At 35.6% G+C, this 24,030-nt stretch overlaps 2 protein-coding genes across 2 annotated transcripts; both read left to right on the forward strand.

The window, feature by feature from the left end:
* The first annotated feature begins 335 nt into the window (after positions 1-335).
* LOC145783398 (uncharacterized) lies at positions 336-11,978 on the forward strand. Its single transcript, XM_082595258.1, has 5 exons — positions 336-483; positions 6,818-7,069; positions 7,407-7,493; positions 10,269-10,386; positions 11,164-11,978. The coding sequence occupies exons 1-5, from the start codon at positions 372-374 to the stop codon at positions 11,360-11,362; spliced, it is 768 nt and encodes a 255-aa protein (XP_082451384.1). The 5' UTR covers positions 336-371; the 3' UTR covers positions 11,363-11,978.
* Positions 11,979-16,560: 4,582 nt separating this feature from the next.
* LOC145782817 (uncharacterized) lies at positions 16,561-21,275 on the forward strand. Its single transcript, XM_082594584.1, has 4 exons — positions 16,561-16,627; positions 17,505-17,810; positions 19,205-19,313; positions 20,360-21,275. The coding sequence occupies exons 1-4, from the start codon at positions 16,561-16,563 to the stop codon at positions 20,604-20,606; spliced, it is 729 nt and encodes a 242-aa protein (XP_082450710.1). The 3' UTR covers positions 20,607-21,275.
* Positions 21,276-24,030: the final 2,755 nt, after the last annotated feature.

A 24,030-nucleotide genomic window follows, 5' to 3' on the forward strand; every position in this document is an offset into this window, starting at 1 on the left:
GAGATGCAGAGATGAAACAAGCTTATCTTTATGGTTTTGAGTCTACATATCTTGGATCGATATTTTAATCAATAAAATACGGTAATCTACAGCTTTAGAAAACCATTAAGTTTGTTGTACAGATGTGGTACAGCTTTGAAATTAACCAAGTTTTCAGGCTTTTAATAAAAATTAGAGTAGGCTACACAAACACATTAACTATGACAACATATATTTGAAGTAATTTCAAGCTTGTAATAGTTAACGTTGTTTTGCAAGTGATTTTGGCAGTTGATGGCATCAGCGCTCAATGTTCTGTCAATGATCTTGAAGATGGGTTTGGAAGCATTAAATATTTTCCAGAGGATGAAGGAGGAAGAGAGCCAAGAATCATGACCTGTGATTGGAAAATTGCAACACCGACAGAAAGTGATTTTTTGCTCATTATAAACCTTGACTACCTTTTAAACTATCAAGGCAATGATGTCATCACTCTGCCAGACGGTAAGTCAAACCCCTAGCAAATCTTAATAGGACGACTAGTAGAATAACAGTTGGTAAAATTACAGTTACTCTAAACGACAGCTATTTATTCAAACTGCAGTTCGTTGAGCGGCAATTCATGAAACAACAAAGTAGATTGAAATTCTCGGGGTGTGACAACTCAGCAAGTATATATTTCAGTTATTGTCAAGTCAGCAAATGAGATTTACTTGTTCAGTTCCAACTTGCTTGGTCATCGCTTACTAAACTGAATTGCTGACTTGTGACATGCCAAGTTTCGGCTTGCTCAGTTGTTACTTGCTCAGTTTCATCATTTGCCAATTTTATCCACTTGCTGAAACGTTGCTAGCTAAATTGCAACTTTTTCAACTGCCAGTTGCTCAGTTTACAACTTACTGCTGACTTGTAGGAGACTTTTATTGATTGGAGGATTTACATCGGGAAAAAGATACTAGAGAATTAAACACTTTAGTAGGCCTAATGGGTATTTTGAAGAATATTTTCCCAATCCCTAAATCCTAATCTTTAAAATCTCCCAAATCTTTTTTCCCAAACATTCAAGTCCCAGATCTAGCATTAGCGTTGCTTAAAACTAAGTACCAGTGAATGGAGTATTGGTTGCTCAAACGCACACCCTGCGAGTTAAATTAGCGTTACTTGATCCAGTCCTTTGTTTGCACGGCGTTTATCCAATGGATAAACGCTAAAGGTGGATAAAAAAATCCAATTTTTTTTTATCTGGTATGTCAAAAAGGTGCAAATAGCCATAATAACAAACATGCAAAAAAATTTTGGTTTTGACAATTTTTTGATCGCCTTCCCCGCAAGGTTTTTTATTTCCCTAATATCGGGTTCGAGAAAGTCTCCCACAAAATTGTTCAAAACCATAGACACTGTGTGTCTCACTTATGCATTTTATGATGCTATAATAAGCGACTTGTTTTTAAACAGATACAATTGGCCGTTTTATCACCTTGGCTAAAACACGTGTTTGTATATCTCAGCAGTCTGCAATGCTGATTGTTTAGCTGATGCAGCGTTTGATTCTTCAAAAGAATTTTAGATATAAAAGAAGCTTTATAGTACAATTTTTGGCCGTGACGGGCATTATCGGCGATAATTTACCGGCGATAATTATCGGCGATAAACTTTTATCGCTTATCGTTATCGCTCAATTATTTTTTCAGTTATCGTTTATCGTTATCGCCAATAGCAATATTTGATTATCGCCGATAATCGCCGATAAATTTTATTTCGGATCAACGTACACAAGTGGAAAGAACATGAAAAGTAATATTTTTACTAGCCACCTAGTTCATGAAACTAAAGTTGAAACCAGTTCTTCTTCAGTGCCTGAAGTGTGTGTGAACAGGTCGTTGTCAGGAAAGGGGGCACGCCCCCCTGCAGCGACGGCCCTGACAACACAATAATTTTTAGAGTTGCAAATTGCAATGCAATGAAATGCATGCAACAATTCAAAGTAACACAACATCACTGAAACAGGTCATTGCGGAATATGATATTGCTTGAAGCATTTGACATGCAGACCGACATCACATTTTTTGCAACTTGTAGGCTAGTAGTTTTTGCATGACAATAGGCGCATCGAGTTGCGTGGTAAAATTATGCTAAATACAGTATAACTTTTCTCATTTACCTATGCGACATAGCCTTTTTCAATCAAATATTTTTATTCCCACTAATACAGTGCCTATATTGTAATTCTTATCTCAACAACTCAGCGTTCTGCCATTGCTTTAATGATAGTGTTCACAAAGAAAACAAAAAAAATTATCTGTAATTATCAGTAAATTACGATAATTATGTTATTGTTCTAAAACAGTCACGACTAATTTGACAAGCTTGATGGACTTCACAGTATGCACATTTTTACTACCAATACCGCTTAAGTTTACTGATAAATTTCAAGCATTTTGCGTTTTTTGGAATTTTTTTAATTATTGCTGACATTGCTGTAAACAGCCCTGCAGAAAGCAAAATACAAAGTTTGGAATTTTTTATGGTATTTTTATTTGATTTAATTATTTTGCCTGCTGCACGTAAGCGGCAGTGTAACTCAATTGATAAAAGCATCCAACTGGTATCTGAAGGTATAATTATAAGCACGGCGGTTACCTCAGTGGTTTGATTCTGGATCAAGAGGTTAAAGATTGGATACCCACTGCCGCTGTTGCGATTCTATTCATGCATAACTTACAAAAAGTTTTGTCCCTTTACTTACAGTATATTATGTTCGATTTTTCGTCATGTTGATGAAAACAGTTCGTGCTGAATGGGATGGGGCAGCGCTAATGAAGAAAAAAAAATTATCGTTATCGGACATTATCGGCGATAATTTATCGTTTATCGTTATCGCTTTAGGCATTTTTCGTTTATCGATTATTATCGTTATCGCTTAACTGAAAAATGAGTTATCGCGCCCAACACTGTTTGGAATTTGTTTGCTGGAACTGCAGATTCGACAAAGTGTTATCTACGCTTCTTACAGATTAAAAGACAGTTAACTTATACTAGTAATGGTAACCCTGCAGGGCGCTGGCCTAGTTTTATTATTAGCCTACTTGGTGCTTCCCTTCATCAATCTTCACCATTCAGCGTACCAGTTTGACTGCACTGGTAAATATAGCATTGATCTGGCGATGCCCTGGATGCTTGAATCACTCACGATGACTGACTACAGCTAATAGACCCTGATATGAAGACACTGCTCTGGTTGCAACAAATGGGAGATGTTACCTGAATTGCTGCCTCATAAGCAAGAAGAAAAAGAACCCTTTGATTATATGCAGTGGCGTATTTAGAAAGTTTGTTAGGGGGAGGCCAAGACATCGTGTCAGTCAGCCGCGTAGCGGCTGACTCGACGACTGGAGGCCAATGTGGGTCTGGGGTAGTAACCTACACACGGGATAGTCTCAACGGTAGTACAAAGAAAGCTCAAATTTGGTGAAAATGACTGTTAATTGGTTCAAATCTTTTCTACTTCGGTTAAAATTAGACTTGCTATTATAGACCTTTAAATAGGGGAAAAAGTATACCAAAATGTCATATGATGCGTCAGAACCGGGGGGAGGGGTTAGCTGAAACCGTTAGAGTACCGTTAGATAAAGTGGGTTCAAAATCAAGAGAGAATCCACAGAAGTAAGTTACTGTTCCAATCAATGAACCAACAAAAGATATCAAACACTTCAGAATATCAACAATAAGTTAGTCCTTCCGACCTCGAATACCTTTTGAACATTCTCGGCGATTCGCAATGATAATTTACAGTTTAATACGATAGCTGTGCTTGGCAAATATATCAATGACTGCATCATACTCGAGTACAATATCCTTGTTTAAATACATCTGAGCTAGACCATCCAAAAGTGGCTCAGTCATGGTCGTGCGGTAATAATTTTTCAGGGGCTTTAGTAAACTGAAACATCGCTCATTGGAGGCAGTTGTAACTGGAAGCGTAGAAAAGATTCCAAGTAATTTATGGATAATCGGATAAGTGCCGAGTTGTTCAGCAGCTTGAGATAATCCACAAGAATCGCAGGTCGCTTATCCACAGAAACTGCAAGCCAATTCGCTCTCCATCTTTGCAATACAATAGTAGCTGCAAAGCAATTGCTTAGTTCAACATCCAGCAATTTCATGGTAGAAGTCGAAAATCTCGTCGATCGGGCAGTCCTCATCTTCATGAATCAATGAAGGCAGAAATGTGCTGACTTTAAAAGCTAGCGAGCAGTGCTCATTGAATCTCTCGTGAAGTTTTGCCATGCAATTATCTAGAAAAGAAAGACAAACTGTTCGTTTGAAATAGATCTCCGCAGTTTTAGCTGGAATGTTAGGTCGATGTTGTTGTCTAGGTGCTCTCCAGAGCATTTAGATTTCTTCGCCAAAAACTGAGCAAGCCTTGCCAACAAGTGAGTAAAAAAATAACAGTTAACCTCTCAAGTACATGTAGCTCCACACAGAGTGAAATTTACATGTCTTTTGACTCTTTTTTATTTCTTTAAAAGTATTATTGACTCAAAAAGAATGTCTAAAAAGACATTACGAAAAGTAACTAAGGACAAAGGCCAGTGTTTCGATCTTCCGATCTCTTCAGCGTAGTAAAGTGAAAGTAGAAAGTTGTCTTGAAGCGTTGGTTGAGATGATGATTTGAAACTTGAGTGATTGTTGTGAGACAAAAAAAAAAAAAAGCAAAGATGGTCCTGTAACCGGTGGTGAAATCTTTTAAAATGACTGAGACTTTTGATAAATTCTTATTTCTGTTCAAATTAACGTGTACTTTAAAAGGTCGTCGCTAATTAATTGGATACGCTACTGTATTACATTGTATTATAATCACTGAAATCATATTGAATTGATATTAATAACAATACCGTCTATTAATTTTCAGTGCTTATCTAAGTACTGTAAATTAGTATACTTCGGTAGATGTTCATTGTGATGGCTTTTTTGCTTTGAACATTAAGTTTGTTTTAACAAATTGCTGCCTCATAATTGCTGACATTTGTAAATTTGCGGGGATCCTTCTCTTGTATCATGGGCAAATTCTATAGATGTTTGCTGGTACACCCCTTCATTTTCCTTGCCGAAAAGTTGTTGAAAAAGTCTATTATTGCCCCTTAGGTCTCGCAACACAATTGCGCAGCTTCTAACATTCATCATTGCAGAATTCAACGTATGTGTAGGTCCTTGTAGGAGCTTAGAAAGCGGCTTGGTAACCTGGAAGAATATTAGTTTACTTTCGTATACTCTCGCCACTGTATGCAGTGTATACTAGTGATTGCTTGCTTAATTAAATATTTTTAACTTAATGTAATCAAGATTAAATTAGAAGTTGATTTGGAAACTCAGAATATTATTGAAAAATTACATTGCAAAAAGTATACCCCCCACCTCGCGCGCGCTCTAAGATGAATGATCCAAGCAATTCTGCCTCGAGCTACTTTTTTTTTTTTTGCAAAATTTGTATTTTTTAAAAAAATTTTATCTGATCATTAGGGGCATCGCCCTTTATCCTCTCCCCTAAATACGCTACTGATTATATGTCAGCGATAACAATCCGTCTGAGAAAATGCAAGCATTGGTTATATGTTGATTATCCGTGTTTATGCTCCAATGTGGTTTGCAATAAAATCACACTCATCTTGCAAAGATGGAGCTCGACATATTAACCAGATCACGATATCTTAGTCAGAACCACAAGAAGATTATTGACCCAGATATACACCGCAACTCATACTTTGCTCATCCGAAAAATATAATTTTGGCTATGATAACTGACCATCGACCACATATTCGAGAACTAGGCCTGCGTAGAGTGATGAAAGCTAGAGCTGCAAAACTCAGCGCAAAAATACGAAAAATCAAAATTCCCGCAAAGCTTAATTTTGATGCAGTGGAATACTTCGAACTGATTAAATGGACAGATCTTCCTATCACGGAGCCTTCTGTAATTAAAACAATGACGGATGCAGAGCTCCGGCAATTCATCATGATAGATGTGACTCCAACTGTTTTGTTTTTTTTTAATTTCCATGTGACATGCAGGCTGTTGAAAGGCTCGTGAAGCTGGTTACCGACGCATCTAAAGCAGTTTGTAGACTGAAATATCGAAACGGCGTCATTCGTGCCCGAACTGCTTCCCGTCAGTGATACAAACATTTGAGTCTAAACGTGACTTTACTCACTTCAATTTGTAACTGTTTATTATATTGCTCGCGGTCTTTGTATGCTTGAGCGCATAAATTAATAGGAAGTGACTTTGCGAGTGGGCCAAATGTCAATCCTGTCATATAAAGTTTAAGCTTGTGAGTCTATACTCGTCCATCTGATGGTGAATGTTAATAGGCGTTTACCTTTTGGAACCACGGGGTGGTCTATCCGCCAAGTCACTTTAAAATTAATTATGCTGAAAGAGGGTGAATTCAAAACTCTTAAATACACACATTTTCATTGTATTTGGTGGTATATTCGAACCTATTGCCATGTTTACATATATATATATTTTTTTGTCTACATAGCTACATGTCTACATAGCGAGTTAAATTCGAAAAAAAAACTGCCATGCAATCCTTTTATGTATGAGTGCCTGAATTTGTATGTCGCAGGGGGATATCAAAAGCTTGTTCAAACCTCTTCAATTTTTTACATTGTGTTTTGGTGATATATTGACAATTTTTACCATGTTTAGCTGATTAAACTTGAGAAAAAAAATTTTTTTTTGCCATTTTTATCCGCTCTATTATCGATCTGATTTATTGGGGCAAACTACTCATGTTTTAAATTTGTGTTTCTAATTTATTTTATTTGTTTCCAGGTAATCAGTATCAAGGAGATGAGATTGATGAGGATGATCCTTCCACATGTTTCAAGTATAAACCACAACAGAACTCAATCAATGCAGGTTGCATGGCAGAGCTTGAAAGTAGATATTGTCCAACTGTGTCATCTAACACCTTCATGCAACCTGCAACCTTGTCAATGAATACAACAGAAAATAGAAACGAGTTTACAAATTTAGATTTTATCTATGTTATCGTTGCTTGCCCTTCAAATCAAATATTACCAAGTAAGTCATTAGGTGGAACGTGCATAAAAATCTTAACTCTTTCATTCCCCTTGTTGCCATATGGCAACGTATTTTTGACCTAACATAACCTCTCCTGCATTAAAATCTTAATCTATTTAAATTTTAGAAAATAATTTTTAAACTGTTATAATAAACAATTTTGTTTGAGTTTTTTGTTTTAATGAAAAAGGTTCTATTAAAATACATATTGTTTGAAATAAGTTGCAGTTGTGAAATAATAAATAAAAATGTTCTAAAATTTTTTTGAATTTATACCATAAGTCGCTTTACGAAATTGAATGTCATTTTTTCATTTCAAAACGTTTAATTTCTGTAGCTACAGCAACTCCTGTGAAAACCGCCGTATCGACCTCTACGTTCAACTTAACCCATTTCAATGGTTCGAGAGTCGGGCAGACCACAGGTAACCTCGGTAATTTTGCAATCTAAATAATTTAGCCTTCTATGTATGTAATCACTCTTATCAAGGCACTTTAACAGTTTGGTCTACAATGTAGACGTTTACATAACTTGCGTTTTAAAATGGCTTTGGAGAAAAGTTGTTTTAATTTAACAGGTTTGAGGGATGGTTTATTCAAGATAGTCTGTTATCATCTCGATACGAACCATTTTCGTAAAATAGCTGTTAGTTTGTTGATGAAAAGAATAAAATCCTCACTTCAATGTTAGCTGGGTAATGTCTCCCATCAGAATACCAATCAAGGTAAGACTTTAACCAAAACGTTAGCATAGTTAAACTCCTGAATTCAACAGTTGACACCATCTTGAAATTGGATTGACGCTTACCTTATCTAAATAGGAGCTGTTTTTGTTCTCGGAAAGCACGTCACGGGCTATCTTAGCCCCGTGCTAATTAATCGCTAGTAACGCGAGCTATGAAAATCACAGAGCCAAAATATTTTTCAAGATAATAGCTATGTGTATTGTGTAGCTAACTGCTCTTGGCTGATGCTGAGCTGCGTCGGAGTCTGCCTCGCTTTCTGACCTAGTCTTATTCTGAAACGATCCCTGTTCCATATCTAGAAAGCTAAAACCTCAATTGCTAAGGTAACAGGGATCAGTTGTCAGTAGATGTTACAGAAAATATATTTCGCACTTATTCAGTGCATCGTCAGTTCTGATAAAGGGCAGTTAAAACCTACAGGTAATGTTTTAAACAACATTACAGTGACGCAATAACGTCAAAAAAAACAAATGTTTTGACATTATTGCGTCACTGTAATATTGTTTAAAACATTACTTGTAGGTTTTAACTGCCCTTTATCAGAACTGACGATGCACTGAATAAGTGCGAAATATATTTTCTGTAACATCTACTGACAACTGATCCCTGTTACCTTAGCAATTGCGGTTTTAGCTATGTGTATTGTGCGTATAGAAATTAAATTTTTACCCAACAAATTTATGTAATAAATTGTTTGAGATGAAAAAACGTCGGAAAGTCTGTTTTTATTTTTATTTTCCGAAAATAGCTTCAAAATTGAACATTTTTTGAATTACAACATAAAGTAATGCTAAACTAAACAAAAAATTACTTTTTCTCATAAATATGAGCCATTTTTGCTTGTTTTTACATTTCAAAGTAATTTCACCAACATTTATATTGCACTAACATTAACATATATATAACTAACATTGCACGAAAATGTCGTGCCACCTGAGACGAAATACTCATTGTGAAGGGCAGAAAGGTAGAAAAATTACCAGTTTAGGTTTAGAAAATTTAAAAAGAACAAAAATTAAAAGTCGAAATTTCACATTTCTAGCATATTTTTTTTTATGAAATATTTCACTGCTAGAGTGGGGCGTCCTCATAAAACCTCTTGTCGCTACACATAGGGTTAATAGTAACCTATCTAAATCAAATACAGTCATTACTATACCGTATTTAATAATAAAATTAATTTGCGTTCTTCTGGTGACTATTTACTAGGTTACCTCGTGATGTTAAAGATGATAACTAGCTTTTTTTCCGACGTTTCGTCAGTCAGCACGACTGACTTTATCAAGGTGGCTAAAACAGGTTAATACAACCTGTTCAGCAACGATGGCACAACACAAAAACATACTGATAAAATGAGTAAAGTAAAGCAGCAAGAATCAGAATTAAAACACGCAACAAGATACCTAGAGGTTAAACTAAATGCAGTGAATGCCTAAAACCAGTAGGCTACTTCCCGTTTTAGGCATTCACTGCATTTAGTTTAACCTCTAGGTATCTTGTTGCGTGTTTTAATTCTGATTCTTGCTGCTTTACTTTACTCATTTTATCAGTATGTTTTTGTGTTGTGCCATCGTTGCTGAACAGGTTGTATTAACCTGTTTTAGCCACCTTGATAAAGTCAGTCGTGCTGACTGACGAAACGTCGGAAAAAAAGCTAGTTATCATCTTTAACATCACGAGGTAACCTAGTAAATAGTCACCAGAAGAACGCAAATTAATTTTATTACCAAATGCCTGGTGAACAGTCTCTCTCTGTTTTTTTATACCGTATTTACTTGATTGTAAGCCGCGCTTGATTGTAAGCCGCCTTGATTGTAAGCCGCATGTGATAGTGTTAAAAATTTAATGTAAGCCGCCCTTGTATGTAAGCCGCAAATGTACTGTTTACACGCAAAGCTGAAACTGTTTACTGTTAAGTACCATAAATAAAACTGACAACTCCTTTTTTTTCGAATGCACGTCATAAATGCATGTGACAATTTAAAATGCACGTCACAACTTCACAATTGTCGGCATCAGACAACGCAGTACCGCAAAACATCTATGGCAAAGTCGACAAGGAACGAGGCAAAAAGAAAAAAGAAAAAATGTAAGCCGCCTTTGATTGTAAGCCGCCCTTGAATTTAAGCCGTAAACATGATGAAAAAAAAAACTTTATAAGCCACGGCTTACAATCAAGTAAATACGGTATTTGATTTAATTCGCTCTGCTTTGCTTTTTTGCTTAACATTGAGCACTTTTTGTAGTAAGTTATTAATAGTTTTCATTGTTTTAGTAACCTATCCATATGTAGTTTCGGGAGAGAGTTTGCTTTTTTATACCAGTTTGCTTTTTTATACCTATCCATATATACCGAACAATGCACAATGGTTTTTGAAAGTGCTTTCTTTTAGAATAATCATTTCAAAATACTTTGTTTTAAAATACTTTATTACCTCGTATACTTTGTTTCAGAGTCCACCAATCGTAGCATTCAGTCCACACAAGCTTCAACCGCCATTGTCGCTTCTATTCTGTCCGTTCTTTTAGTGGCTTGTCTGGTTGTTATTGCAATTCTTTTCATGAAACTAAGGTAAGGTGGCAGAAGCGTTGACAGAGGGGATACAGGGAATACTTTTGGTCTTTGACCTGGGATGGTTTGGCGGGCCCTTCCAAGGGACTCGAAACTTGACAAAACCACCGCGTACTCATAGGATGTTTAGCATTTTTCCCAGAAATGTCTTCATTTAGAGCCCACGATTTTTAATGGCACTGAGCTCGAATTATCCTCTCAACAGCCCTATAAGGAGGATAACGTACAACCAATAGAGTAGTAAATAATGCTCTGCCATCGAGGCTTCCTCAAACATAAAAAACGCACAAACAGATTGCAAAGCAACAGCCACGCTCATAACATTAGATTTGGAATTGCGATTATAAAAACGACTCCTAGTTTCGTTTCATTCCGTTTAGTTTTCTGTATTGATTGAATTTTTTCGAATGTTTCAACTGAGTGGGAACCTGTGGTAGTTACAGAAGTTGTAGCTTTGTTGCATGCAGTGGCCTATACGTATCTAATGTATCTAATATATTACGCATGTTCAGTTCAAAGAACATGTTCAGGTGTGTAGCTTCTAGTTGTAGGTGTGTGTAGGTGTGTTCAAGTGTGTATGCATGTTCAGGTGTGCAGTTTAAAGTCTTTTACAGCTGCAGCCAACCTTCTACATGACTGATATTGCAGTATTTTTTGTAAGATTGCAGGAAGTTAAAATGTAAGCTTTTTTTCAATTACTTCCGTTGCAACATACAGTAATATTGTTCATAAAATAGCAAATACACACATATTTTTTTAACTCCATGACATTTTTAGAATCAAGGACAAGGAGCATGCTACTCAACATAATTCTCTTCCAAACGTGTCGTACAACTCGCAACACAGTTCGAGTACAGAAAAACGTGTTGATGAAAATCCATACGCTGTAGCAGACATGGCTGAAGATGAGCAAAATATACACTCCATGGCCATCGATGACGACAAAAAAATAGTTTATGATCATTTGAAAATATAGTAGATTGTTTCCAAACAATATGAACATTTCACAATTTAGATATTAACGACCTGTTTTAGCCTGATGTTATGAGTTCTCCGTGGTAATAGCTAATTGCACTTACTAGCTGTCGAAACATAGTTCCCCAGTCATGTGCTATGACGAAGACGTGCAATATGAATGTTCATCATCATCATCCGTTCTGTAAAATGTAGCAAAATGCAACAAGCAACAATATGCAAAACAATCGAAACATTGGCCATTGTCTGCAGTTAATAATGTTTATTAGACGTTTCTTTGAACAAATAAGAAAGAGTTAAAAATCATGTAATTATCACTTTGTGTGGAGCTACATGTATTTGAGAGGTTATAGATACTTTATCATTCACGTGAAGAATCTGCAAATTGACTTTTGACTCCAATTCTAAGAATTTGCAGTTTGACCAACCGGTGTTTTTCAAACAGTGGGTCGTTTAAACTTTCGATGCCCTGACGCGTCGTTTATTCAAAGTGATTAATATTGTATTTCAGCTTAATAATAAGAATAATGTTTGTTTTTATATGGCGCTGTATCCATCGCAGAAGTTAAGTTATTTCTTTACATATGTAGCCAGTGGCGTACGCAGTATTTTCTCAAGGGGGGGGGGGGCATTGAGAGTAGCGTAGCCAGGGATTTTGAAAGGGGGGGGTTTGACCACCGGCGGGCGAAGCCCGTCGGCGTTATCTCTTAAGACGACCTCCAGAAGCGAGGGGTCTGGGGGCCCTCCCCCAGAAAATTTTGAAAACTTACTTTGAATTTGGTGCATTCTTAGAGCATTTTCAACAAAAACGTGGGTATAAATATTCCTGTAAAATGGCGCTGTCAGGTGGCATAGCAAAAGGATAAGATCATGTTTTCTTTGGCATTTTTCGGAAATAAAGCTAAGTCTCTATGTTTTCTTGTTGTTAATTCCTGGCTATGTTTGAATGTTTGGTATTGGCAAAACTCGCTCTTTTAATGCAGTTTTGTTTAAAATTAGGCAAGTTTTTTTTTAGACTGAAAGCATCATTCCCAAGCATAAAGTGACTGAAAGCATCATTCTCAATATCGTAACGTCACACGCGTGCCAAAGTGGAGTTGTAACCCCCCCCCCCCATGTATTTCGTATTGGCCTAGTCTATAAAACAACATTGTTACAGTAATTGCTTTGACAGAGCAAAGCAAAACATATTAAATGCCTTAATCTACGTCGTTAACTACAAAAAATTTTAAGGGGGGGGGCATGGCCCAATGGCCCCCCCCTGCGTACGCCACTGTATGTAGCCATTATCAAGTATTATTTGTTCAAAAGAATGAGATATAAAATATTTCTAATGCGAAGTAAACCTTTGAAAATGAAATTTTAGAAAATTATGTAGGCTATTGTTAAGCATCCAAATTTATGGTTTCATTTAAAGCATTTTTCAGCAAAAAAACACTGTCAACGATTCGAGTACGTACGTCAATGCTACATGAAAATCAGCTTAGCCTACATAGGTCTTTTTTTTCAAATAAGTATAGTGAATATTAGGTAGTATATCATTATGATAAAAGCATACTTATCATTATGATAAAAGCGTGCAAATCGGATAAAATTGCAGTGGCCAGTATCCTCACGCTTTTGTTGTAAAACTGTTTTTGTGTCGTCTGTGTAAATAATAAATGCCACATTTGTATAGTGTCACATACGAAAAGTGACACATTCGTATAGTATCACATTCTTAAAGTGTCACATCCGTATAGTATCACATTTGTAAAGTGTCACATTCAAAAAGTATCACATTCGTAGCAACAATCATGTTTTAGGCACTGTAAATAATAAGTTAAATAGTGAAGTGTTTCTTGTGTTTCATTTTGCCCTGTTAAATGTTTTCAAATTGATCCTTTTATTTGTTTTTACAGTGTTTATAATCCGTGCTTCTTGCAAACTTATTTGAAGACTATGTTTGTGCAAGCTACAAGTGCAGTTGAGGTGTTTGATAGAATCTTTTCAATGTTTTTGTAGTTGGATAAAAGTAACCCAAATAAGGACCTTGAGAAATTTGGAAGACTAAGATTGCCAACGTCTGTATCACATCTAGCACATATTCGTCATCAAGAACCTTGATTTAATTGGCTATTAAAACTAATACGATACCATTCATGATGCAACAAGCATTGCAATCTGAATGCAATTTATCTAGAGTTCTTTCTCTTACGGTGCCTATCAACACTCTTCATAACGCACAGCAGTTATTATCAAGTTTTTTTGCCTTTTTTTTATAGGCCGATATATTTTATTGTTTCTCGCAGACACCAATTGTTGAGTTTTTTTTCATATTTACTTCAATTTTAAAATTTCTCCATGTGAAATCCTCGTAGGCTGTCGAGTAAAACATTTTATTCTCTCAAACACACTTTTACGTTCGAGGTTTATCGCTTCTACCTTTTTCCAGACCCCTGCTATATCATGGCAAATGATATTGGAGTTTCGTAATGCTGGTCCAGATTCAGAAACGAAACTGAAAACGAGCAAACTATTATTTGACACAAACGAAATACATCAATGATGTTCCATGGTTTCTATATACATCGTAAATAAACACTGCACAATGCACATGCATGAAAATGACAATCAGTGGGTCTGTCTGTTCTCGATACGCCCCCCTCCTTACCCCCCTTCCTCTGACGTACACGTGTAGTTACGCCACTGCTTTCAAATCAAGTCAAGACTATGATTCAAGTTAATCTTTGTTACATTAAATTCTTGTTGCATCGTTTCAACATCAGTTATCTTTAAAGTAACGTATAAACGGATGGTTTCTCAACCTATTCACCATCGTTTCCGGTATGCTCCAGTTTCCTGCTGCGTTCAAGGTGAGTTTTAAAACGTTGTGTTAACGTTAAGTAACATCAGTCTACCGCGCAGTATTTTCAAAGTGCCCAAAACTGTTGCAATGTGATGATTTATATCTCAGCTAAGTGTCGTAGAAACCAGCTCAGTGGCCGAGTGGTTTCGCTATTGGCTCAAAGTGCTAGTAAATTTGAAAACGATTCCAGTTTTGGTCAAACCGAAAAATTTACAAAACGCTAGCGATTGAGTTCTTTTTACCATAACGCAGTGAAAATAAGTCGGGTAATAATGTGATGACATCGCATAGGCCTAAATCTAATATAAAACTAAAAATGAGTCCTGTCGTTAAGACCTTATCTGTTGTAGAGCGACAATAAATATAACTATAACAGTAAGTGTCTTAAAACTAATTTATCATTTATTTGAGTTCTGCTAAATTCAATAATAAATATGCAGTAAATGCTTTGCTGTAAGAAAGTAAGAAAAGGCAAAAACTTTTTAACGTCTAGTGAACACAAATGTGGTAATCTGTAATAGAAAATATTCTAAAGAAACAAAACAAACTGTTAAAACTTTAATCAGTGCATATTCAAGTAACAAAATCAGTAAATATCTTTTTACTTTTCAAGCCACTGTTCTGATTTTACGGGTTAATGCGTAGATGTTCGTTTTTACACTAAGCGCACGAGATTACCAGGAAGTCTACTTTGGATATAGAATCGACAGTCATGGTAAAAAGGTAAAAGTACCCCATCGCACAAAGTACCCCATAGTTTAAACTAAAATTCAAGAAGATGCAGAACAAAATCATTTCAGTTGCTGTTTTACTAGGTAAGAAAGTAACGGTATTTTATATCATAAGCTATAGCGTTCACGCAATTTATTGTAATTTGAATTATTGGTCTTATTTTAATAAAGTAGCTTAGTATTTTTTACGTTAAGGTGGCTCGTTTTTGAACCTTTTTTTTTGAATTCTCTCGGAGTAGTGTGGAAATGGTGCCAATGAGTGAAAAAACGCTCATGAAAAAATTTGAGATTCCTAACAAATTGTCTTCAGCCTCCTCATGGGGCCCAAAAACCGAAAAATGTGGTCAAAAACGCAATTTTTTCAAAAATAATTTTAGTTTGGGTAGATACAATATTGTTTAGATATATCTAATTAACCTAAGAAAAAAAATTGAAGTTATTTGAACTATTCCTTCAGCTTCCTCGTAGCTTCTAAAAATTTCCATTTAGCTGAAAATTTCGCATTTTTGTGGGTGGTTACGTAATATATAATTGCGTTAGACATTTTGCCAACTGTAAAACGTCATTGTATTTCTCTTTATAGACCTGCCCTGAGCTGTTGCGTCATTTTTTAATGAAATTGGGTTAATTTGGTAGGAAAAAGTTACGTCTTTCATTTGAATTTACGTCACTGACGAAGTTTGTAGTTATGTAACCACAAACAAAAATGCGAAATTTTCAGCCAGAAGCTCTGAGGAAGCTGAAGGAATAGTTCAAATGACTTCAATTTTTTTTTTAAATTAATTAGATATATCTAAACAATATTGTATCTACCCAAACTAAAAATATTTTTGAAACAATTGCGTTTTTCATCCCATTTTTCGATTTTTGGGTTCCATGAGGAGGCTGAAGACAATTTGTTACGAATCTCAAACTTTGTCATGATTGTTTTTTCACTCATTGGCACCATTTCCCCACTACCCTGAGAGAATTTAAAAAAAAAGTTTAAAAACGAGCCATCCTATTGTACGTTGTTTGATGTAGCCTGCTTGATGTTGTGTTAGTCTGATATTTTGTGTGATTACTGTTAAAAATTTGAATTCTATGGACTTTGAGTCTGACTGCAAATAAAAAAAAATAAAAAAATGACGTAGTTTAATGGGATATTACCGAAAGGCAGTCAATTAAATGTCGAATAGTTCTACTGGTGAAATGATATTGAAAATTCTTGAAGGACTTTAACGAACGGCTTCTCAAATAACTCTAATTTGTTAAATGAGATAACATTTTCAAAAAGTTGACCATGTCCATAGCCTACTTGTTGCTAACAAAAATGTCGAACAATTAAAAGTCAAAAATACTAAATTTTCTATCAATTGTTTCTTATTCTGGAATTATGGCGTTTTATGAAAGAAGATTTTAGATTGTTATCAACGAGATAGCTCTATTGTAGAATAAGCTGATAGCTATGTAGTTAGTCGTTAAAGTTAAGTTGCTGCAGCCTACAGCTCATCGTATGCTCTATTAAACCCTATAGGCTTCTCACTAAATCATTTTGACGGAATTTGTGTTAATGAAACAAAGAAGTGACGAGACCATTTTGCACTCAGGATCATTACAAGTGGACACTGTCACGTCACAATGTACAAGTGGCAAGGTGATTGGCTCTTTTGGGTTGATCCAGTGTTTGCCGAAAGAAAACAAGGACGTGGGCGCTCAAAACTTTTCTTGGTCATTCGGGCCTGATATGAAAAGCTCTGAATTTATGCTGATTTTAAAATTCCATTCATTATATAGATATGCAAAAAATGACGTTATTCTTCTGCCTAATCGTGAGTATATTTTTTGGATGTTTCGAACATCAGACTTGTATCAAATATAAGTTCTCCAGGTAATGTGTTCCAATCAGCAATCACTGCTGCATTCGATGGCTTGTAATCGAATCAATGGTGACTGAACAACTTCAAACGCTTACTAAGAGTTAAAAGTAGGTTAATTATAATCCAAGGTAAACAGAAACAATATTTCTGTATATCTAATTGCGATCAAAGATAAAATTTTAATCGAAGTAATGTACTCAATTGCGCCTCCATGCGGCCACACTGAGACTGTCCGCTTTGTTCATGTCAAGCGCTGAGGAGCAGCACATTCTACGATGAATACAGTGCTTTATGAAAATACACCATGTTGTTACCATGTTATCACCATGTTACATGTTCTTGAGCGGTGTCAAACTTGCGGCTTTATGAACGATGAACCAGGGCTCTCACCACTCATCTATACAGCCAGCACATTTACATATATTTTGCCATAATATTTTATATTTTGCCAAAAACGAAAAGTAAGGGAAAGCACTTACAAGGTTGCTTGCCTTTAAGCATTTTATGTCGTTGAAGGTCTTGCCATGACACAGCTGTGTGGCTTCAGTGGGTGTCGAACTGACATCTATAGAATAAATGAGCGGGACAACTTTGTCAAATCTCTGGAAGTACTATAAATTATTCACAAGAAAACGGCATATCCGTACACCCAAGTTTAATAATGTATTTGTTGATAATCGTTTATAACTTATAATTTGTTTGCAGAAAAACCATTACCGCATTCCCCTACAGGAACGCCAAATTTGCAATATGGAAAAAAGGTTTTGTGTCAAAAATTTGCATTTCTAAAAGATTCCGTGTCACTTGCCACACCGTCTCAATGCATTGGCGTCATCAACCAAACATATTGCTCTGGAGATGGTCTCAAATATCTCAATCAAAGAGCATCCACAGTTACGTTATATACAAACCCAACAACATATAAGAGGTCGGGTAAAATCGAGTACACAAGCTTTCAGTTGACGTACATGTTTGCTTACTGCAAAAACAGTAAGATGATATCCACTGCAGGTAAATGAAAATGGCTTAATGTTTTTGAAAATGTTATAATTTTTATACTTTCCAATGCAAATCGTCTTCAGTACAGCAAACCTTGCTTAATCAAACCAGAGACTAAAAAAAAGTGGTATTATTAGCCGGGCGGCTTCAACAGGAAAAATCATGTAAACAATTAAGTTTTGATTAGTTTAAAACGGTTGAAAATGTATATGTTCCTATAAATTGTAAATTGTGTGAATTTGATTATAGCTATAGCTCTATTTGTGTGAATTTAGTTAGGATCATTTGAAAGTCCCTAGAATGAAAATAGTGTTCTTTTCTTTCAAAATAATGAGTAAAAATGGAATAATGAGACGAGAAAAAAGTAGTGAGAATGGAAATAAACTCAAGAAGTCTACACGGAATATAAGATAAAAGAAGTAAGTTGTGATAGGATTATGTGTCAAGAACTAAAGAAGATTTATATAGGTAAAATGTTCAATAATTTAGTTAGAGATGACGTGAAAGGCAAATTTCCAAAAACAAAACAGAATGAATCAAAAAAAGATGGAAAGGTAGCGTATAGGTGAGTGTATAAAAGCTGCGAGAATACAACAAGACTAGCAAAGTTTATGAAAAGGAAATATATGGTATATAAAAAGTTGGTGGAAACTCCATACCGACGACTCTAAACAATGGGATTAAATCATTACCCGAATTACGTAGGATTGCCTTGGATGTTTTTTAGGACTTGTGCTTTGTGTTCATCTACAAAAACCATTAACTGCATCTTTAAAGCAACACATAGGCCTGCTGTATTTTAAAATGTAAAAACATTTGTGAAAATAGTTGGCAAAACAAGCAGATGACAACAGCAAGTCGTTTGAACAGACGCAAAAACAAGTAATAAAAGCAGATCGACACAAAAAGTTGAGCATTGTTTTTCATGCTTACTTTTGTTCATTCCAAAGCACGATGTGATACGGTGTGGAGTAAGGTTTTTGCACAGGGGTGTCAAAAGAATAATGAGGTCGGCCATCAAGAAAATCTTTGGACTGGAAATCAAGTCACTTTAAAAAAAACAGTATGGCCAAATAATGCGAGGTGGTTTGTTCAAGTTCACCCCTTAGTAAGACAATTACCTGCACCTAAAATTACCCCTGGCTCGGATCTAAAAATACCCCTATATCTCTCTTTTAATGCTACTGTTGCTGCACAGGGATTCTTGAAAGATTTTATAAAATTTCTTGTTGCTGATATGCTTCTACAGTATACTGCATGTCATGAGAAACTCAAGTTTAGCTCTCTCGTTTGAGACAGATTGTGTTCAAACCAACGGGAAACTTGTCGTTATGAAATAGCAATAACAATAATGTATTGTAATTACATAACATTTATTTTTAATATAATGAAACGGTAATATTCAGACAAAAGCAAAAATGAAGAATCTCTTCTTTTGGTTGCTGTCATAGCATTACTTTCCGTCATGATGTTTTCCTGTCTAGCTTTGATTGTATTTCTTTGGTTCAAGCTCAGGTAACGTTTTATTTTGTAACTTCCGTCGGGAAAAATGTTTATTCTCAGATTGCAGCATGTTTGGCCGTCATATTCCTCCTGTTCAGTAAAGCAAACCATGTACAGTATATACCGTATAACCGTATATGTACATTATATAACCGATTAAAACTGCAGTGAGTGTTACATCTTTCTTGTATTTTATTAGAGAGACACAAGACTTTTAAACTATACGGTTTTGTATTTTTCTTAAGTAGTTGAAAGTTATAAAATGATGTCACCAGTGTAGGTACAAAGGATTTGCTTTAGCTTGATGCTGCGAGTTTGCTGTGGTGGTTTGTGTAGGCAAACTAACAGCATTAGGGTAAAACAGGTCGTTAGTATCTAGATTTATGAAACAACCAACGATCGTGCTGCTAAAAGCGAAACTCAATTTAATAAATAAAATACTTGTCCAGCAGGTGGAGCCAACTAATTAAGTAGAAATGATCTTGTTCCAGGTTCTGCAATAACGTAATGCAACAAGGGACTCGATAGTCGTAAATAACTTATACCATCAATAAACATAAATATTAAAAATATTGCAAACTAAATTTTCTAACTTGTCGATAGCGCTTGATGTGTTCAGCGCTGTGATGATAGAGGTTTATAAAGTGCTGAAATCAATGCATATCTGTGATGAAAACGAATGTTGCTCTTATAAAACCACCCAGCATGAACTTAATGTATTATTAAATAATTTGAGATGTTCTACTGGTGCAAATTAAGCTAAACTATCACAAGATGTATAAAGTGACAATCTGCTTTTATTCCGACGTTTCGTCAATCAGACACGACTGACTTCTTCATGGGGCTAGACCAGGTAGTGACCACCTGAAGAAGTCAGTCGTGTTTGATTGACGAAACGTCGGAATTAAAGCATATTGTCATTGTATACATCTTGTGATAGTTTAGCTTAATTTGCACCAGTAGAACATCTCATATTATTTAATTTAATGCCTGGTGAACAGCATCATTCAATTTTTAATGTATTATTATTATTATTGTAATAATTATGTTTAATCTAGAAAACAAAGCAACGAGAAACAATCTGATGGAATCGAACAACAGCGTCACGTTGTCGATGACTACGAGTCAAGCCGCCAAACTGGAAACGAATACGCTGTTGCGGACTCGAACCAGGATCCCACGTACAACGAAATACGCTCGTCATCACGAGACAATTCAAACGTGCAACCAAACGGCAACCAACAACCAGCCGTCGTGTACAACGCTTTGTACAATATCTGTGATGGCGACTTTGCTAGTCGCTGACTTGACTGACCGGCTGACTGAACAGCATAGACTTCCGCTGTCGGTATGGTACAAAGTTCTCTTGTACAATACGGAATAGAAGGGTCCATGGCTACGTCATGCTATGTAAAAAAATCCAACTATTTCTTATTCAGAAAATTCTTTCTTTGTTTATTGTTTTAGACAAAAAAAACAATAATTACCATTCAAAGGACCTGTCAAACCCTATCCTCAAATTGCAAGCTATTTATTGAGAATTTTTACGCAAATACCACGTTGTCAAAACATACACAACTCCGCATATCTCCAAGGCAAAGCAATAGACGCTGCGAGCAGCAGCGATAATTGCTTGTTCCATTGCAAAACAACAATGCAAGTAATTGCCATAGTCTTTACTCTGAACTAAAAGATAGCATGAAAGGAACAGGAAACAAGCGTATCAACTTATGAACAAACATGTGAAATGTAAGGATTTCGGTTAGCTTATGTTATTTCTGCGAAATATCAATAAGTTGTCGTTATTTGGTAGTTTTGTTACTATAGAACTGCTACGTAAACGTTATACCAAAAACAAGCGTTTACAATTTTATCTCTTGTGGCAAGGCAGATTTATGTTTTACACTTGCGAATCTACAAACACTTTTTTTCTACCTAAAAATTCATCTTTCTTACGTGACTTGGTTTGTTCATTGTAATATGAATCCAGAAATAAAATTCATTTCAGAAAAAAGAGCTCAGGAAATACTTGCAATAAACAAACAAGTCTGTGAAAAATGTTGCTTGCAAACGTGTATAGATTAGTCAAGATGAACTTTGCAAACAATGATAGGCGTGCGTTTGGCAGCATACAGTGTCCCGGTAGGTCAACATTAATTTTGTGTATCTCAAAATATTCATGATAAATTTTGTGTGCAAGAAATAATGGTGGAGCTCATAGGTCTTTCAATCAAGAAAATTATATCAAGGTAATAAAAATAAAATGAAAAAAATTATCAACTGATTTATGGAAACATATTACAAACCTTCTGTTAAAACTCAACCAATAAACGAATAAAGTGTCTAATTACAACCAGCTTGGACTGCGCATGGGTAATACAGTATAAGCCTCTGCCAATGTGTGACTTTATATCAATTTACTTTCAAGTCTTTTTGGTGCTGATTGTTGTAGCACAATTGTTGCCTAGCTATTGCTAGGCTATTTTTTCATGTTTTTATTTAAAACCTTTGATTGTATATAGACGGCTGCGCGCAAGATGCACATGTGTCTCTGACAAAGCCAAATCCGTCATTTTTACATTGATTCCACGTCTACAAACGTAGAATCAAATGTTTTATACAATTTGTGTTCTGTTCCTGAACACCAAAGGCATCCCAAAGTTGTGAATACATTCTTGAATGTGTGTGATTAAGTTGATAATTAATTCAAAATCCTGTGTGAAAACAGACGAGACGCACCACCACCTTTATCGGCGGCTGAGTTCGAATGAGGAATGAATCTCAGAGTCAGGGTTGAACAAAAAAAAAAATAAGAGCAAAAGATTTTCAATATGTCAACTTTTTGTTTGATAATCTTGATGATATACCTTTAATGTAATACAATCTCCCTTTCTGTAATAAAAAAAAAAACGCTCGAACTTTGTTTAAAACAAATCGTCAAAAGTACGGTATCGCAAAGGAAACTGCTTTATCAACACCACAAAATTATTTGCAGAATAATTACCAACTTCAAAAGCTATTAGTTATTAATTGCTGATTTCTGGAAGTTTGCCAACATTCATGTCTAGAGCAACTCAGTTGGTCTAAAAGTTTTAATTCATCATTTTGTGACAGATGTTTGCACCGGAAATGCAGGCATAGTTAGAAAAGATCACACTGCAATAGTCTTGTCACAATAACATGGTAACGTGGCTTTTGCCTTGTCAAATCAATATTTAACTGAAAGTAGTTAAGCTTATTTAGTTTGCCATTGCTCTAACGTCGTATGGATCAACTGTAATTTGATTTGGTAATACTTTGTTATTTTTAAGAAAGTGTACAATATTATGTTAGTTTTAATCCAGAATTAGCATTCTGTAAAACTTATTCAAACAGAATTATTTCGTAATTTATCATTGTATTATTTCTGTCTGACATCATTGCTTTTAGTACAGCAAATAGTAAAAGTAATAGAACCATTTAAATCATGTGAGAGGTTATATGTCAATTTAGTATATTTTAACGAGTATAGAATTAGCTATATTATCTAACACATGTAATCCGCTTACTTGAAAGACTTAACCACAGCTAAGTGCCTCTCATAACGTGGGTCTTTGTTACAGCAAAAAATACCAATGGCCTCTTTTGATTTCTTTTTGAAGACCTTATCAAGTAAGTGCGTTTATTCTACTATATGATTAGGTGTGCTGCTTTAAGGACTGTGCTGCTTTAAGGGCGTTAAGGACTGCTCTCCATTCAGCGGCACCTAATGGATGGAATAATTCCCCAGCAACAAGACTTCAACAGTCGGAAACTTCACTCTGTCAATCTCAGTGACCGGGCCTGCGTCAGTGATTCAAAGCCTCTACAAACATGCGAAACTGCCAGGATTAAGCTCTGCAAGAAGCTTTCCCAGTCCGAGGATAAAGATTCAATCAATCAATCAATCATTTGACAACATGGGCTAATTAACGAAAGCAAAAAATATGTCGCAGGAAAAGAGTTTGGTAAAATAAATGTTACAGCCTTGGAGAGCTAATTTTTTTCCACATTACAGTCCTTTGCATATTTGCGCAAGGAGACAGCTATTGTAATCGCAATGTATCGTTTCCTTTTGGGCTGGCGTACTATCAGTCAAGAGTGCAGCCCGGAGAGCAAAAGTGTACATGGACATTCTACCCACAAAACAACCACGAAGATTTTACTTTGATCATAAAAGTTCGAGACTTTGAAGGGATGAATCATTCTGACTACGTAGATTGGCCCGATGGTAGGAAAAATATAAAAAACTAAAAATTTCTCAGCCTGCAGCTTTCAATGACATGACAATAGTTTCGTACGCTTTTTACTTGAACAGACAAATCGTTTATGCACAGATGTAGGCTATCATGCAATCATGCAATTAGTGTCTTTTAAACCACTTTTACAATGCGTAATCTGCAAATGTGTAGCTTGTAGTGTTAACAAGCGCTGTAAAAATATATTATTAGTTAGGCCTAAAAGATATCATTTGTAGAGCAAGCTAATGTGATAGACGTATGTTTAGTCGTTTTGGTTACGCAGCCAAAGCCTATACTAGCAGGATCATTGCAAATCATGCCAATTTACACTAAGTTCAAATTTGACAAACAAAACAAAGTAACCTTAGCGGGTTTAGCATAATGCACTACACACAAAAATATAACACAATAACTCAAACATTTTTGACCCGTAGGCCTACGTGTGTCCTCATAAGGAATTACTTAAATCT

This window comes from Aplidium turbinatum, chromosome 14 (assembly GCF_918807975.1).
Source record: "Aplidium turbinatum chromosome 14, kaAplTurb1.1, whole genome shotgun sequence".
Taxonomy (NCBI): Eukaryota; Metazoa; Chordata; class Ascidiacea; order Aplousobranchia; family Polyclinidae; genus Aplidium; species Aplidium turbinatum.